The sequence below is a fragment of the Nuphar pumila genome, chromosome 6 (genome assembly GCF_984573655.1).
Source record: "Nuphar pumila chromosome 6, dmNupPumi1.hap1.1, whole genome shotgun sequence".
In the NCBI taxonomy this organism is placed as follows: domain Eukaryota; kingdom Viridiplantae; phylum Streptophyta; class Magnoliopsida; order Nymphaeales; family Nymphaeaceae; genus Nuphar; species Nuphar pumila.
In genome coordinates, this window is record NC_143254.1 from 112,060,897 (window position 1) to 112,079,608 (window position 18,712).

The 18,712-nt window shown below is 36.4% G+C and overlaps 1 protein-coding gene across 2 annotated transcripts in view; it reads right to left on the bottom strand.

The window, feature by feature from the left end:
• Positions 1-18,712, bottom strand: part of ARC3 (GTP binding protein) — a 181,378-nt gene that overhangs the window by 40,075 nt on the left and 122,591 nt on the right. For both annotated transcript variants that reach the window (XM_090008728.1, XM_090008727.1), the window contains exon 9: positions 10,881-11,062. In XM_090008728.1, coding sequence (XP_089864854.1) covers positions 10,881-11,062 — 182 coding nt within the window. The remainder of the gene's footprint in view (positions 1-10,880; positions 11,063-18,712) is intronic.

Below are 18,712 nucleotides of genomic sequence, written 5' to 3' on the forward strand. Positions count from 1 at the left end.
TTTTCTATCAAGGGAAATTTTGGATTACCAATATTACCAATACCTATTATTTTCCCTTGTTATTGTCACCAAAGGTGACGGTTCCTCCATCCTTATTTTGGAGGGTGGAAAATAACTCCGGCCTTCCAGTCATATGTTTGGAACAACCGTTGTGCAATATTCATTTGCTCCTTATTTTGTGTACCTACAACAAATTTAGAAGACAAAGCATTTGACCCCTTTTTATTTTCGGGTCCATGAGAGTTAGTCTTAAAAACCCATATCCATTTGGATTTTGGTTTCCTTTGATAATAAATATTCTTTCTATAAAAAGATTTAGCATTTCTAGAATAATCATGTCTAGGCTTATAATCATTATAAGTTTCATGATTAGATGCATTTCTATTAGAACTACAAAATTTAGTTCTATGAACAAATTGTTGAGAATATTGTCTTTGATTTTTCACAACATAGTTTGGTCTATTTTGAGTATCAAAGAAACTATATCTCAATCTGGTTTTATTAACCGAGCATCTTTGAGAACCAAGAAGTCTTTCTAGATTCTCTTGACCATTTGTGAATTTGGTCACTATAGAAAGAAGATCATTTGATTTTTCTTTTAGACTAGTTATTTCTTTTTGTAAGAGATTGGTTCTTGTTTCAATTTATTTTATCTCAAATGCTTGAAAAGAGTTTTCTTTCTTGAGATCTTTTATCTCTTGAAGTAACACTTTGTTTTGAGAGTCAAGAGTTAAATTTTCAGTTTTTAAGTCTTTGTTTTTAGAACTTAGACTCTTAAATTTAGCATATAAATCATTGAATGCTTCTAATAAATCATCATAGTCAAATTGACTTACTGAATCTTCTTGTGCTACAAAACACATGTTGACAACTTCTTCATTTGATTCTTCAAGAAGAGGAGTCACTATCATCTAAACATGCTTGAAATGCCTTTTTCTTCTTGAATTTGTCCTTGGGCTTGATTTTGAGAAGAGGACAATCTTTCTTGATATGTCCAGCCTTTTTGCAATTAAAACACTTGACTTAATTTGGATTTGAAGAATCTGCTTTCTTTACCTTTCTTTAAAATCTTCCATTTTTTATGAATCTTCTGAATTGCCTTGTAATGAGGGGAATATGTTCATCTTCATCTTCTTCTGAATTTTCAGAGTCAGAAGTAGCTTTAAAAGCAAGAGATTTCTTCTTGGGTTCTTCTTCTTGTCTGTCTTGAAGTTGGACTTCATATGCCATTAGGTTACCAACTAAATCTTCAAGAGTGAGAGTGTTTAGATCATTTGCCTCTTCAATACTTGTGGTTTTTCTCTCCCATTCAGGAGTTAAACTAGGATCTTTCTGACTAAATCCACTTGTGAATATTTTTTTCTAAGGGATTTCAAAGTGTTAGTTATATCGGTCATTCTTGTTACCATGTCCGATATAGATTCATTTTGCTTCATTTTAAACAATTCAAATTTATGAACTAAAGAAGCAATTTTAGATTCTTTTACCTTTGACGTACCTTCGTGAGTCACGAGAAGAGTATGCCAGATTTCATTTGCTGTAGAGCATTGAGATATCGATTGAACTCTACCTTGTCAACGGCATAATACAATGCATTCATTCCCTTGGCATTAAGTGAAGCAGTCTTCTTTTCTTCATCAATCCATCGGTTGAAATCAGTTGATGGAGTTTGGTATTTATCTGAAACAACTCTCCAAATATCAAGATCCATGGATTGCAAGAATATTGTCATTCTCACTTTTTAGTATCCATAGTTTGTTCCGTCAAAGAGAGGAGGACGAACAGAGGAGCATCCTTCTTTGTGCTGAGATGTTGTAGTTGTCATGCTAAATTATGATCAAATCAAAATAATAGCAAACCTGCTCTGATACCAAATGAAAGTGCAGTAGGATCGAAGCAACGAGCACTAGAGGGGGGGTGAGTAGTGCTTTTAAAAATTGTCTGCAGAATATTAACGGATTTTGCAATTTGAAAAGCAATCACACAAATGAACAAAAGAATTTATCCTGGTTCGATCTTTCCCGACCTACATCCAGTCCCCAAGCAAAACCCGCTTGAGATTTCCACTATCAACCTTGTGTAACAACAAGATCAAACACAGACCAAATCTGGTCCCACTTCCCGTAACACATCTACTGAAAGCAAACAACTCCTTTAAACCAAGGAGTCCTTCCTTTTACAGAAAATTGAAATAAGTAATAACTTACAATACAACCTATGAGCCCTTCTTTTGAATGCAAATGAGATGCAATTGGATTTTGAGGTTGTTGAAATACTCTACTCACAAATTTACTATCTCTCAAAGGAATTTGAGTGAAAAGCTGAAGTGAAAAATATCGCGTGAGTGAGAAAATGAATATGAGTGAAAAGCAAAGAGTAAATGATTCAAATTGATTGAATTGAAGTGTTTTTTAGTGTAAAATGCACTCATATTTATAGTTGAAAGTTTTCATACGTTGAGGGTATGAAAGGGTGTCAAAACAATCAATTTTGAATGAACAAAACGTTTTAAAAATGAAAAGACACGTCTTTTTAAAGTTTCAGAAAAACGGCAAAATTAGTCAACTGAAACAGTAGTTAGTCGACTAATAGTTAGTTATTAGTAGACTGACAGTTATCGTCGGTCGACTGATCTGTTTATCGAGCCGTTTGAAAATCTGAACTTTTGAAACTTATTCGACTAGAGAAAAGTTAGTCGACTGATAATATCATCAGTAGACTGAAAAACCTTTCAGTCGACTGCTGCTAAAATCTTCTGAAAAAACATACATTCTGTCTGGTCGACTGATAAAAGCATTAGTCGACTGCTGCTAAATTTTCAGAAAACACATGTTCTGTCCAGTCGACTGATAAAGTCATTAGTCGACTGCTGCTAAATTTCTCTAGAAAACAGACATTCTGTCTAGTCGACTGATAAAACCTTCGGTCGACTAATTTGACAAAAATGACTTTTTAGAAAATATGGCGCGAAAAAATTAGTCGACTGGTGAGTCTATTGGTCGACTAATAAACACGAAAATTTAAAAAAAGAGTTTTTTAAAAAGATTTTCATGAGGTGTTCTTTTAGAAAAGTTTTTCTAAAGACTTTTTAGGTGAAATACAACCTAAATATGCACTCTAAGTAAGGCTCTTACAAGAATCTAAGACTTTTAATGAATTTAACATTTGCACACTAGTCTTCAAAGATTCTTCATCGATTTCTTCAATGTTTGTCATCTTTCTTCATCGCCTTAACTGAAATGCAGTTGATTTACTTGTTCATCATCAAAACCTTGTACTTGAAGTATCGTGTATGGCTTCATTGTCGTAACAGTAATGACATGAAGCTATTTCATGGAATTGGCTGCATTAGTGTTTATGCATCACATTCTTGTAATGAAATGGATAGAATCCAAAACACATGCAAGAACACACCTTCAATCAAGTGGAATGCTTGATTGAATCACCGAACCACACACACAAGGGTCTAAAGAATGTTGTTATTGCATATAATCACTCATAAGAGTGTTAAAGAAATACAAGAACCTCAAGGCCTATTTATAATAAAAGAGGCCACTTGGAGGCAGCCAAAGTGATTGTTGGGCTGCTCCCAAGGATCAGATTTCTGACCGTTGGGAGCAGCTCCAACAGTTATTTTGGAGTTGCTCCCAAAATTACAAGAAAAAAAACAAAAAAATGAAAAGTAAAAAAATGAAATAAAAAAGGGAAAAGCCAGTCCCTATTGGGTTGATGCCTATTACAGTGAAAGTATCGAAATACCCTTGATTGGTATTTCAATTTACAGCAAAATAAATATACATATACATATATGCATATATATACATATATGCATATGTATACCTTTAACATATCTTAACACCCCCCCCCTCAAACTCATGATACAACCACCGAGAGTTTGCCAAGTAGAAAGTGGAATCTGGGTGATGGTAGCGTTTTGGTGAAGAAATCCGCAAGTTCGTATTCTGATGGAACATAAGGCAATGTGATAGTCTTCCGCAGGAACTCTTCACGAACATAGTGGCAATCCATCTCAATGTGTTTCGTTCTCTCATAAAATGTATGATTGCTTGCAATGTATACAACGCTCTTGTTGTCACAATACAATTTCGAAGGTTCTACAGTATAAACCCTCAAGTCTTCAAGAAGTTGTCTTAGCCAAACTAACTCAGACGTATTGGTCGTCATGGCCTGATACTCAGCTTCAGTGGAAGAGAGTGACACATTCTGCTGCTTTTTGCATCGCCATGAAATTAGAGAATCACCTATAAAAACACACAAGCCAGTGGGTGAGCGTCTATCATTGACATCCTCTCCCCAATCAGAGTCAGAATATGCAATGAATTCTAATGAGTAAGAGGAGGATAAAAACAAGCCAAGATTAATAGATGATTTTAATATAGCTAATAATTCTCATTACAGCGCTCATATGCACTGTAGTGGGAGCATGCTGAAATTGACAATCAGAATGAATAGCATGAGATATATCAGTGCGAGTAATAGAGAGATAAGACAAAGCCCCAATCATTTGTCTGTAGAATGTTAGATATTGCAAGGACTCTCCATCATCTATCTTCATTTTGGCATTTATGACTTCTGGAGTATCGACTAATTTTTCATCTAAGAGTCCTGATCTTTCAATGATCTCCGCTGCATATTTAGGCTGTGACAAAAAATAACTACGATTTGAGTAAGCAACTTCTATTCCAAAAAAATATCGTAGAAAACCAAGATCTGTCATATCAAAGTTGGCCTTAAGCACATCTTTGCAAGATTTAAAATGAAGTTGTGTCATCACATCACTAAACCTATCATACCAAGCTTTTGGAGCTTGCTTTAGGCCACACAAGGCCTTACGTAATCAGAGAATTTTTTCATGTGGTAAGGACAAACGAGGAGGGGGGTCCATGTACACTTCTTAATCTAGGTTGTCATTTAAAAATGCATTTTTAACGTTCATTTGAAATATAGGTCATTTCCTAATCAATGTTATAGCAATGAGAGTTCTAATAGTAGTCATGCGAGCAACTGAGACAAATGTCTCATCATAGTCAATCTCATATTCTTGACTATATCCCTTGGCTACTAACCTAGCTTTATATCTTTCTAATGTTCCGTCGTACTTGGTTTTTACCTTGTAAACCCATCTGCATCCTATAGTTTTTCTACCTTTAGGTAATATTTGGATTTTCCAAGTTTTTGTTTTTTCTAATGCTTCCAACTCGTCATTCATGGCCTTAATCCATTCATGACGGTGTTTGGCCTCATGATACGATTGAGGTTCGGAATACGAGTAAATGGTTATTAGGCAAGATCTAAACTTTGATTCAAAGGAATCATATGACAAAAATCTACTAGAAGCTTTCGAAATTCTTATGGATTTTCTAAGGCTAGAAGAATCTTCTTCTTGGTTTTGAGAATATCTTTCTAAAGCACACTGTAGGTGATCTTCTGTTCGTCGAGCATAGGTTTGTAAATTATCGTAAAGTAGGTCTATATTGTCAAGACTCCTACTCACATTCTCATTTGCCTCATGAATGTCTTGGCTCTCATAAATATTTTCACGTCATTGACTAGGTCAAAGAGGAACGAATAATCACAACTCTCTTGGATATTATCTTTGGTAAACCCGTTTTCATTTTGAAGAAACGTAACATTTCTAGAAACATATAATTTGTTTCTTTCAATGTCATAACACCTATATTCTTTTTTGTTTTCGGCATAGCCCAAAAACACACAAGGAATGGCTCTAGGGGGGAGTTTATCATTTTTTTTGTAAGAACAAAACATTTGCTCTCGAAAACCCTCAATCTTTTATAATCGGTAGACATTTTACAAAGTTTTTCAATGGGAGAAATGTTTTCAATATTTTTTTAAAGCATTCTATTTATCAGATAGATCGTCGTAAGGGCGGCTTCAGCAAAAAAAAAATGGAACATTTCTAGATACTAGAAGTGTTCTAATGGTTTCAATAATATGTTTATGCTTTCTTTCAGCAAGACCATTTTGTTGAGGAGTATATATACACGACTTTTGATATACAATCTCATTTGAGTCAAGATAATTTTTAAATTCTTTTGACACAAATTCTCCCCAAAAAATTTATGTTTTAAATATTGGTTTTAAATTGATTTTGTATATAACTACAAAATTTTTTAAAACAATCAAATACTTCTAATTTGTGTTTTAAAAAGAATATCCAACAGTGTCTACTAAATCGTCCACAAACACAACATAATAGGAAACGCCTCCTTTGGATACGACCGGTATGGGTCCCCATACATCCGAATGCACTAATTCAAATGGAGTCTTAGTTATAAGATGTCTTGTTTCAAAAGGTAAAGCCTTCATTTTGCTAAGAATGCAATCTTCACATACAAAATTTTCTTTTTTACAATTTAAAAGAAATGAAAATAATTGTAATTTGGTCACACTAAGATGTCCTAGTCTTTTGTGCTACATTTCTATATCTTTTTTTTTCACAAAATTACAAAAAAGTTGTTTTGGCAATTCAAGATTGTTCATAACATAAAGGTCTCCTCTTCTATGGTCTTTGCCTAATCGACTTTCCGGACTGGAGATCCTGTATTAAACAATCATTAGATGAGAAAACTTTTTTGCAACCATAATATGCAATTTGAGAAACCGATAGGAGGTTTAAATTTAATTTTGGTACTACTCTAATATTTGGTACGTGAAATATAGATGTTTTTTGATAAATACCAAAACTTTTGATTTTCAAAGAAGTGTCATCGACAGTAGAAATACAAGAATCATTTGAATTAATTTTGCATTCGGACAATATGGACTCATTAGGGGTCATATGAAATAAAGCACCGAAATCTAAGATCCAAGAGGTCTTACCATGGTTGTCGCTTTTTGATAAAGTCGCTCCTGAATAATAAGGAGATTGAGCTTTAAACATAAGTTGCAATGCCTCTATCGATTGAGCTGAGAGTGGACCGATGCATTTAGAGTCGTCTACTTCACTTCTTTCAGCTGAAGCCACTTTTTTGTCTTCTTTATAATCCTCCTTATTTCTTTCGGGATAAAAAGGTTTGATGTGTCCTGGTTCATAGCAATGGTAGCAAATAATTTTTCTAGCTTTCTTTGACTCATGATCACCCCCTCTTTTTCATAGTTGTTGGGGTTTCTACCATTCTCATTTTTTACAAAATGAGGTGGTTTATAAATCTTCGTATGATTTTCAGGCTTTGACATAGCAAGCACAAATTCTTTATCTTTAGAAGTGGATGGCCTTTTCAATCTATTCACTTTCATAATTAATTCTTCAAGTGGCTCAACTATGGAAGGGACTCCTCCTCTATAAAGAAGATCGGATTTAGTTCCTTCAAATTCGGGCCTAAGCCCATTTATGAATTGATAAAAATACTCTACTTTGATTTGATTTTCGTGAAGCTCAACATCTTGTGGACAATGCCAGTTTGGCTCAAGAAGAGTCAATTCATCCCAAAGGAGAGAGAGTGAATTGTAGTACTCTCTTATACTGATCTCTCCTTGAGTCATTGTCCTCACTTTATTTTGAACATTACATATATACGCAATATCCTTAAGACTATACATATTTTTAAGGTATTTTCATGCATTACTAGCGAAGTCAAACTTCGCTAAACTAGAACATTTGTGAATGTTCACACTATTGATGAGTCATCCAATAATTTTGGAATGACCCATCCTTCATTCCTTCCATCTTTTCTCATATTCGAAAACGGCTTTAGTCATTGCCTCTCCTTGAAGGGCAACTTCTTTTCTGTTTTCCAACTTTGTAAGGATGAATTTAGGCTCCTTGTCGGTGCCGTCAACCAACCCCCAAAGCCCCTTTTCCCATATTTTATGTTTAACTATGGATGCCCACATCACATAGTTAGTGTCATTTAGGCGTATGGGAATGGAGACAATCACTTCCCTCTCATTCTCCATTTACAACAAGAAAAAGTAAACAACAAAAGAAGATGAGGAAGAGACAAAAAGAATGTGATACAAGGCCTTTTTGGAGATCTAACAAATGCCCTTTGAAACACCAAAGCTTTGATACCATGTAATGAAATGGATAGAATCCAAAACACATGCAAGAACACACCTTCAATCAAGTGGAATGCTTGATTGAATCACCAAACCACCCACACAAAGGTCTAAAGAATGTTGTTATTGCATATAATCACTCATAAGAGTGTTGAAGAAATACAAGGCCCTCAAGGCCTATTTATAATAAAAGAGGCCACTTGGGGCAGCCCAAAGTGACTGTTGGGCTGCTCACAACGGTCAGATTTATGACCGTTGGGAGCAGCTCCAACAGTTATTTTGGAGCTGCTCCAAAGATTACAAGAAAAAACAAAAAAAAATGAAAAGTAAAAAGAAGAAATAAAAAAGGGAAAAGTCAGCCCCTATTGGGCTGACGCCTATTACAGTGAAATACCAAAATACCCTTGATTGGTATTTCGGTTTACAGCAAAATAAATATACATAAACATATATGTATATCTTTAACATATCTTAACAATTCTCTTGTAATTGCTTTTAAATTATTATCTCTTTGCTCTGTTTTCCCCTTTTTCAGCAATTAGTATCATGTTCTTTGTAATTTCTCTTGTAATTGATCTGTTTTGGTTATTAGTATTTTGATCCCTTGTGATTTTCTCTTGTAATTACTCTGTTTTATCAAATTAGTATCATGAACTGTTTATGAAATGCTGACGATATACTGCCAACATGTTTTAAGTGGTTAAGTTTAGCGCATTACGAGTTTGATTTTAGAAAATAAGAACATTCGGATATCAGATGTGATCTTTTATGTATCATAAACTAAGCATGTTAGACCAACTTGAATGTTAACATTGTCAGGGCCTAAGATTTTAATGTAATTATGTGGGTTTCTTTCAATTGCTTAACTTTTTTTATGTCATGCAAGATTACAATTTTTACATGTGCAAGGATATGCTACACTTTCATTAATAATCATTTTGTTGATTAATTTGTGTAGAATAAGGTTTTTATTGATTTTATCAATTTATGTAAATTTTTTGTTTGTTTTTACTCTTTTTCTTTTTAATTCCTGACTAGGCCAGCTAGTCCCACCTAGGCACCAACTAGGGCTGGAAAACAAGATGAGACACTCATGGCTCAGCTCATAAAGTGCTTGTTCAAACTTGTGAAATAGGCAGCAAGCTTGAGCATGCACAATCAATGGTAAGCATTGCTTGACTTGTGTAAGCGCGTTAATTAATAATAAATATATTTTACATATGCTTTATATCATAGAGTGAAGATGGTTGAAGTGTTTGGCTTGCAAACAGTAAGTTTAGACTTCAAATCCTATTGCTTACAAGTTGGAAACAATTATTAACTTTGTAAATGAGCCAGTTTGAGCTTGACTTAGTAACTTTAGGGTCCAAATTCTACTGTTTTCAACTTTGGAAAGATTTATTTTTTTGTAAACAAGTCAACTCGTACTCGGCTCGTTTATCTCAAGCTTTTCATGAGCGAGCTCAGCTTGGCAGGACACAAGAAGCAAGCCGAAGATGAACACCCTCTGTTCAGTTCGTTTGGCTCGTTTACCAGCCTTAGCACTGACTACGCCTTTTAAGGGCTTGGTGTCTAGTGCTCTGGAATATGTAGTTAGAAAGTAGTACGAAGCACGAGACGGGATACATTTTTTAAGTGATTGTGAGGAAGCAAAAGAAGAAATGTGCAAGAAGAGGTGGAAAAACAATGGAAGCAAATTGGAAATGTCAAACAAGTAGAAAGCGATGCAAAATCAACATAGTGAAAATTATATACAATAATATGAAAAACATTGAAAGTGAGTTAGAAGCGACAGGAAGTGCAGGGGAAGCAAGTGGGAAGCATGTTACTCATTATGCCAAAAGCATGTTCCCCACTAAGGGGAAGTGAGTTTTCTGGTGCTTCCCACTTTGAAAGCATGCTTCCAAACCTAGAGAGGTGCTTCCAGAAACTATAACCAGGACAATGGGCATAACCACATTTACAAATACCACATGAACAAAAATACAAAACACAAAAAGTAAAGTGCTATCCCAAGGAATGATAATAGAAATGCTAAATGACATACATAACATGTATCGAATGCCCACTGCACAAACTAACAGCATAGGCATCACTATTGTGTTTAAGAATACACATGCAGTCAGGAGTTACTGGGACTCGTAAAAATTCAAATGCTTGAATTGATGAATGATGAATCATGTTGTTTTGATAAACAAAGCAAACATAAACTAGATATCAAAAAGTGAAAAGCTGAGCTGTCACATGAAAGATCCCGTAATATCATAGTCATTACTTCCAAGACAGAATTGACCTAAACAGCAACAAGCAATTATTTCATCTAGAGAACAAAGAATCCCCTTGAAAACAGCCAGAGTCCATTGAAGTTCTTTTATACAATTTTTTATGCTGTTGGGATAGCCACAGCTTGGTTGTATATTTGGCTTTTGGCTTAAAGAGCTTCTTAAGTTTAAACACTTCTGATTGTGTTGCCTTTTGTTGATGTTTGGTCTATGTTTACTAATTCTATATTTCTATTTAACAAACAATAAGATCGAACTCAAGGAGAAAATAAAATATCTCGCACTTTAGATACAAAGTCCGTGGTGATATTCTATTGATATTTTGCTTTGAAAAAAAAAGCCCTTTCTATAAATATTTTTATACTTTCCAGACAATCTTCATCGATATTTGGGACCTTTTTTTTTCCATCCTGTAGACTGAAGAACATAACAAGGCAATTATTAGAAAAATAAAGAAAGTGTAACATCTGCAACATGACCACCACGAGTCTAACTCCAAGTGAGATTAAATGTGTCCTTGACAAGGAACTATTTAAAGTAGTAGGAAAAAATCCTTACCTGGGAACTATGATTGCTGTCAGAAGAAGGTCCGGATCCAGATTAGGTTCATAGATGTATGAAAACATGACCTGTGTTGAGCATTGAGAAGTCTCGTGAAAGACTTTCATGAAAGCATGCAAATCCTTTTTGTCCAAATCTGCAGCACTTGAAATAGTGCAGATGATTATTCCATCCAGCTCCTGTGGATCAAAGTTGTGTTAGCTCGGTAAAGACAAGAGATAGTGGCACATAAAATAAGATGCTGCATCTACACTAAGCAATTATTTTTCCATTTCTAAATAAATGATGAAGGTGATCCATGGATTCCCTTGCTTCTCAAGTGTCATATATCATGCACAATCATGAGGGCACCACCTTTTGTGGTAACATAAACTTGTGAAATTGATACCGAGTTTAATTTTGAATGCAAGAGAAAGCACAAGAAATGCACAACCTTTTGGGAGAAAATCTCTATTTTCATATATCGAAGGAGCCTGTATTGTAACATTCGCAAATTTTCAACGTTAATAAAAAAAAACATTACCTTGGTTAATTACATGTCTATCGATTATATGTAATTGGCATCTAAGTATTTAATTATTTAATTAATTGGCAATCACCTGTTGAATTGTATTTAATTAATATGTCCTTGATAAAAAAATTAAAATGGATATTCATTAGTCTGCTATGATTTAAATTGACATTTCAATTGCTAGATTAAAATTAGCATTCAATTAGATTTAATTTAACATTTTTGGATTTCATAATACCCTTATAAAATCCAGGGGTCCACGTTGGATTTGGATCCCAAGAGGGATCCATATGGCAATCGGTTTAAGGAGGAACCCATTAGAGCATTCTAGTGGGGTGAGGTGAAAAGAAATAAGCAAGAAAAGGAATGGACTTAGAAATTTTAAGTCCAAGATCCCCTTGCAAGTGGGGAATATTCATTACCACATGACCATGTGGGGCACATGGGCTCCCTTCTCCCTCCCCTCTTAATCGACACCCTCTTTCTCTCTTACTTTAAAAAAAGAAGAAAGACCTAGAAACTAAACCCTAACTAACCCATTAAGTGGCTAATTATGAGCCACTCATCTAATTAAATCTCCACCCTACATCTACCCCCATGTGGCTATAAATAGCCTCACTCCCCTCCCTCTATCTTCACTACTATTCTTCTTGTTGGTTGCTCTCTCTCTCTCTCTCTCTCTCTCTCTCTCTCTCTCTCTCTCTCTCTCTCTCTCTCTCTCTCTCTCTCTCTCTCTCTCTTGGGTGCTTTAGGAGCTCTTGGAATTTGAGAGCAAGTGTGAATAGGCTAGCATTTTGGTGATATTTTTCCTAAAGCTTCTAACAAGGTAGGGGATCCTAAGCTATATATATTATTTATGTTAATTTCATTGCTTAGCATAATTGCCTAATTAATAGATGCATGTTGCCTATGTCAATTGTTGGTTTAACATGTTTTGATTCTTTTTTTCTTATATGTGTGCATATCGATTGTAGCTAATATGTGTTTATTAGACCATATTGATTTTTGGCTTAACATGATAATGATTATGCATGTAAAATTCATTTCCTCTATGCTCTAAGGATTCATGCCCATATCAATTTTCGGCTTAAACATGTTAATGATTATAGATTTCACTTCCCCTATGCTTTATGGATTCATGCCCATATCGATTTTAGCTAATATGTGTTTATTAGACCATATTGATTTTTGGCTTAAACATGTTAACGATTATAGATTTCACTTCCCCTATGCTTTATGGATTCATGCCCATATCGATTTTTGGCTAATATATGTTTATTATGCCATATCGATTTTTGGCTTAACATAGTAATAATTATATATGTTAATTTCATGTCCTCTTTGCTTTATTTCTTTATGCCCATATAGATTTGGCTAATATGTGATGTATTATGCCATATCGATTTTTGGCTTAACATATTAATGACTATGTGTAATTTAAAATATAATTTAAAAATTAAATATTTATATTTAATATGATAAAAATTATGGAAAAATATTAAATATGGGTTGATGTGAACCTGGGTCTAGATATGGTCCAGGGCCCATCGATAAGGTCTCTATATGATATGAAAAAAAATCTATGAATTTATTTGTTTTTAACCTTTAAACTAGAGCGAAATTCAGGTTAAATTTAAGCAAAATTCGAGAGTAAAATAAATCTAAGACCATAGTTAGATCTGTTTCTGAACGTAGATCTTATAGGAGATCTATTTTATCAAAATCGGATATCGGTTGGATAGAAAAATGTATTTTTCTAAATTGACCGACTTCTATCTTTGGGTCTTTTCGGTTTGGATCGGACTCGACCCGCTTCGTTGGACCGATGTTAATATGGATCTGAACCCAGTCCAGGATCTATATTGACTAGGACCCAGTCTGGGTTGAGATCCAATTGGATTTGGATATGTATTTGGATCATGAGTTCAACCTAGATCCATAATTCATCCATAACAATTTAAAACTAAAATGGATTTAAAACTTTAAAAATAAAAACATGAATTTAAATGAGAAGGATGAGGTAGAGTTCTACTCTACCCCACTTGGTTTTCCAGAAGGGGGTGTCCCCTCCCCTTAATATGGAATATTCCACCGGATAAGACTTTAAAAATAAAAAATCAAATATAATATATATTAGATAATGTTTGTTAGAGCTTAAATATCTAGAAGGGGGTGTCACCCCGCTCTAGAGACCTCTTATTTTATAAAAAGGTGTCTCTCTCTCTAGAAATCCTCCCCTAGAGAGAGAGAGAGAGAGAGAGAAAGAAAGAAAAGAGAAAGAAGAAAAGAGAAAGAGAGAGAGAAGAAGATGCATCTTCAACGTTTTCCTCCTTCCTCTAAGCTTTTTGTGAGAACAATTATCGAGGTATGGGTTCCTCTCCAAATCTGAATAGGAAGGGAGTTAGTGTAAGTTGATTCAAGCATAGGTTTAGGGTTTAAAAGAAAAATAGGGTTTCCTAAACATATACATGTTTTTCGTAGATTGAAATTTTAGAAAAAAAACTTGTGTTTCTTTCTTGCAAAACCAGTTTTGGGGTCTATGTTTTAATCCAACTATACTCATTTTTTATAATACCTTTTTTTACCCTTTTTATATCACGATATAGGCTGGGTTTCCTAGGTACTATTTAGTTTGAGACATATATATATTGCAGATTGTCGATCATGTGCATGAATTTGATCATAAATATATATATTTTGTTGTCAATCGATCATGTACATGAATCGGATCATAAGTAACTAAGTTTGAAGTTTGTCAATCATGTTCATGAATCTGATCAGAAATATATATTGTTGTCAACTAATCATGTGCATGAATCTGATCATAAGTAGTTAAGTTTGTTGTTTGCGATTATGTGAATGAATTTGATCATAAATATATATATTTTGCTGCCAGCCGATCATGTGCATGAATCTGATCATAAATAGCTAAGTTTGTTGTTTGTTGATCATATGCATAAATCTAATCATAAGTAGATAGTTTGCATGTTTGTTGATCATATGCATAAATCTGATCATAAATTGTAACGCCCAAAAATCCAAGACTTGTAACTTTTAGAATAATTTAGAAAGCTTTTGAAAACATATGATTATCAGAGTTTAAATAGTAATTCAGCGAAAAATGATATTTTTCAAAACAAGTCAATAGACCTTGAGCGCATTACAGCGTAAACTTTCTTTTGTCGAATTTCGCATAACCATTGAAATCATATGGTTTTATAATGCAGTTTCAATAATTGATAATTTGTACATCAGATTTGCAACTCATTATATTTATTGAAACCAAAAAAAAGTTTAGTATAACAGTTTTAGTAACTCAAGGTTTAATTAAAAGAGAATTTTTGAAAGACACTTTATACCAAATTTACCAACATGTCCTCAAGAGCGAAACGTTAGGGAAAAAACTTCATCTTGATCTCATCATGTCATCGTGTCATCGCAAGCTGTATCACCTGTACACCACCTGCCCATAAATGGGTCAGTTTCACGAAAAACTGGTAGGTGCACAAGAGAGTCAATATAGAACTGAAATAAGCAATCAAAACAAGTTATAAGTTATATTTGGCAGGTGCAATAGACTATACAAATGAGTATGCATTTCTAATATGAACATTTGAATATGTAAACAAATGAAGGTTCACAAAATTTTACGGCAAGTAACTACCTAACTCATAAGGTGCAATCAATTGCACAACAAGCAGTTTAAAAGTTGCACGCGGTAAGCAATCATACAACAATAGTTATACTAATCACAAGTTGTAAGCAACTAATAAGACAGGCAACTCCATTAGCCCTAGTTATAAACAGTTCATGGATTTCGAGCTGTAAGCAGTCACATTAACAAGTCAGGATAGTTCGACCAAGTAGTAAAGTATGTCATAGGTGTCATATTGCAACTAGCATAATGCTATTATCATAAGCATTTAACTAGCACGAGCAACCAGTTATTACTAACAAGAAACTAGTGTAACGCTACAATAAGCGTGCATAATTCAACGAGTAAAATACTGAACTAAACAAGCAAGTCATGTCACAACATGCATATCTCGATAATGTAAATAGTTTATCTTATGTTTCGATATTAGCTGGTCAGGCGGGTACGCGCAAGGCATGAAACGTAGAAATAGTCGAGACCAGTCTAGGGGTTTATTATGCTCTGTGTTTTAGATAACCCGGATGGTTGACTGAGTCCGCTCCTAAGAGGATGGCCAGTGACCAAGAGAGTAAATCCCCAAAGGCATAGGTGGTCGGTGGATGCATCCAACTGTAAGCTACTATTTGTAGCCCATTTTCCCTGCCTCCGATGACTGGGGAATCCGAGTCTTTTGCCCATAACTGCCATTAAAGGACCTTTCCATCAGAGTTTTGTATCATATATCCTCTCTCTTGACGAACCATGTTGAACGAGCACGACAGGGGTTTCTTAACCGCCGCCCCGTTCTACATGCTCTGGTCTTTCGACCCACTCTAGCATCTTGCCTGTAAAGGCGAAACCATCACCATTATGTGTGTTATACGCGTCATTGCACGTTCGAGGTAAACATAGACCTCTCATCTTACTCATCGAAATACGCAACGTACTTGTTCAAAAGTACAATCACGATGAGAGGTAGAAGCATTTCTCATATGAAATCCCCAACACATCTGTTTTGTAAAAGTACACAGTATAATCACTCAATTTCATATTTGTCATGCTCTGGTCCTTTAGACCCTCACGAGTCTCTTGCCTGTTAGGCGATCATCAACATTACATGATTAAAATAAGGTGCCAAAACATGATTCGAGGTTACCCCAAACCTCTCATCCGATCATCGTAACACCAATGTGACGTACATGTTCAAAGGTACAGCCATACCTGTTAAAAGGTACAACTACGATAAAAGGAAAAATGGTTTCTCAAAAGAAACCCCCAACATTTATCCTTTATAAGAGAAGTGATACAATAATTACTCAGTTTGATAAGATCAAGTCTCTTAATTTATATTAACACAATGGCATCTTGCACGATACGAGATTTGCCTCGAATCACTCTTTTGAAGTGACAATATCGCATGCAGGGGATCGTCGCGGATCTTGCTTCCGTTCTCTAAAGACACGGCTATTTGAGAGACTTGCCTGATATATTGCAATTCCCAAAACTTTCGAGTTTGCTTTGCAAGGTTTCGACCTTGATAAGTTGTAACCCTTTTCAGAGTTTCTAAATCATCTCAAAATATCAATTTATAGTTGTAAAACATTCTATTCGAAAGTGTTGTCTTGAAAAACTTCGTTGCAGTTTCGCAATCTGCAAGACTTTCAAATTTTCGCTTTTACAAAATGGTGCATTTGAAAACTGGATTCGCATAAGGAATCCTTTTAAGAGGAACTGTTGCGCACAAGCGCAACTCGCATCTTTCGTAAATTAACAAAAATAGGATATATAAAAGGTTGCATCGACTTGTATACAATAACTGTGAGCATGGGAACATTATAGCGTGATAGCAAAGTACTAAGCAATACTCGATATGCAAAAATCACACCTCGAGCGAAAGATGTATAAGTAAAATGCACGAGGTACAAATTTGTACATCGATCAAATATCTAAACAAGCAAGTAAATATGTAAATAATGCATGAGGTACGAAACCATACATCAGTCAAATATTTAAGCAATCAAGTAAATGTGTAACTAAGGCATGAGGTACGAAACCATATATCAACCAATAAGCGTGCAGGCAAGTAAATACGCAAAGCAGAGAAGTACAAGAAGGAAATAAAGTACGATTAGGCATCTCTAGAATGACTATTAATTATTTCAACTTAATTCAGTTCATCTACTGCCCTTTTTGCGCAACTTTCCCCTACCTTGAGGGTTTCAAGGTTGTACACGTTGTTGTACGTAGTAATGTACGTCTCGGGTCGCAGGACGCGAGCGTGCTCCGTCGTGCAATCTGTGAAGAACAAATAAATAGCAACTCAAATAAGAAATAGAAAGGGCTTGGTGGACTCGGTTGTGATCCTGATCCAACCCGACATTAGACAAGGGATGTCGGTCCGCTAGTGCACTTGGCGATGACAGAAGGTGGTAGGGGCCCGACCCTCCACCCATCTTCTGACATCGCGGACAGAGGCAAAGACTAGGCTGCTGCCACCTGCAAGAAGGCAGAAAAATGCAGAGCTTAGCTCCTGCCGATAGTTGGAAATCATAGGAGGCAATAGGGGCTCAACCCATGTCGACCCACCGAAAGGACTCAGTTGGCAGGGACTCAGACCCTGTAGATCTGCCAGAGAGCGAGTGGCAGGGGCAAAGCCCACTGCCGGAAGGGGGGTGCATGGCAGGGGTCGAGGCCCCTGCTTGTTAGAAACATCAAACAGCAGGGCCCAAGGCCCGTGCCTGACGGAATAAGACGCACGGCATGGGTCGAGGCCCATGCATGATAAAAACCCCAAATGGCAGGGATTGAGGCCCCTGCCTATCGAAACAAGCACACGGCAAGGGCCTTGGCCCCTGCCTGACGGGAGCGACAGACGGCAGGGGTTGAAGCCCATGCCTACCAAACAAGTCGAAGTGAGGGTGCAAGGGGATCGGCGATGTTGTCGTCGGATAGATCCCAGAGAGGGGGAGAGAGATCGGGTTACCTGAGGGAGATGGCACGGTTGCCGGCAACAGCTTGCCGGAGGGGAGCTCGCTGGAAGGAACCCTGGATCGACTGTGATGCCGCCAAAGCTCGCAAGGAGATGAGAGGAGCAGAGCGGCACAGAGGGAAACCACCGGCGTCGGGCTATCGTCCGAGATCTTCAGAAAAAAGGGGGCGGCAGTGTTGCTGGAGAACCCAGCTACGAGAGAGAAAAGGGACGGAAGACAGAGAGGGGTTTCTTCGAAGGGTCTCGCCAGAGGTTGCCGGACTGGGGTGGTTGTTGGCGCTAGCGAGCATTGGTGGTGCCGATTGGGATGCGCCGCAGAGAGGGAGAGAGGTGGATGGCGACAGGGAAGTGTCGGTCGGGGTTGCTGGCGAGGCTGTCGCCCGTAGGGAACGAGAAGGGGGTCGGTGCCTCTATCCTCCCCTCCCGCGACGCTCTTAAAGAGCTCGGGGAGGGGCGACATTCGGGGAAACCCTCAAGGGTTTTCCCTTATCCTGTCGAGGGAGTGGAGCGGCGCGGGTGGAATGCGGCGCACAGGGGAGATGCGTCGGGTTTTTAAAAAAAAAATCCTAACGAGAACGGGTCCGGGTCGGATCCAGACCCGAACCAGGTCCGATTTTTTTTTTACATGGGTTTTACATAAATAGATAGTTGTAGTTTGTTGATCATATGCATAAACCTGATCATAAACAGATAAG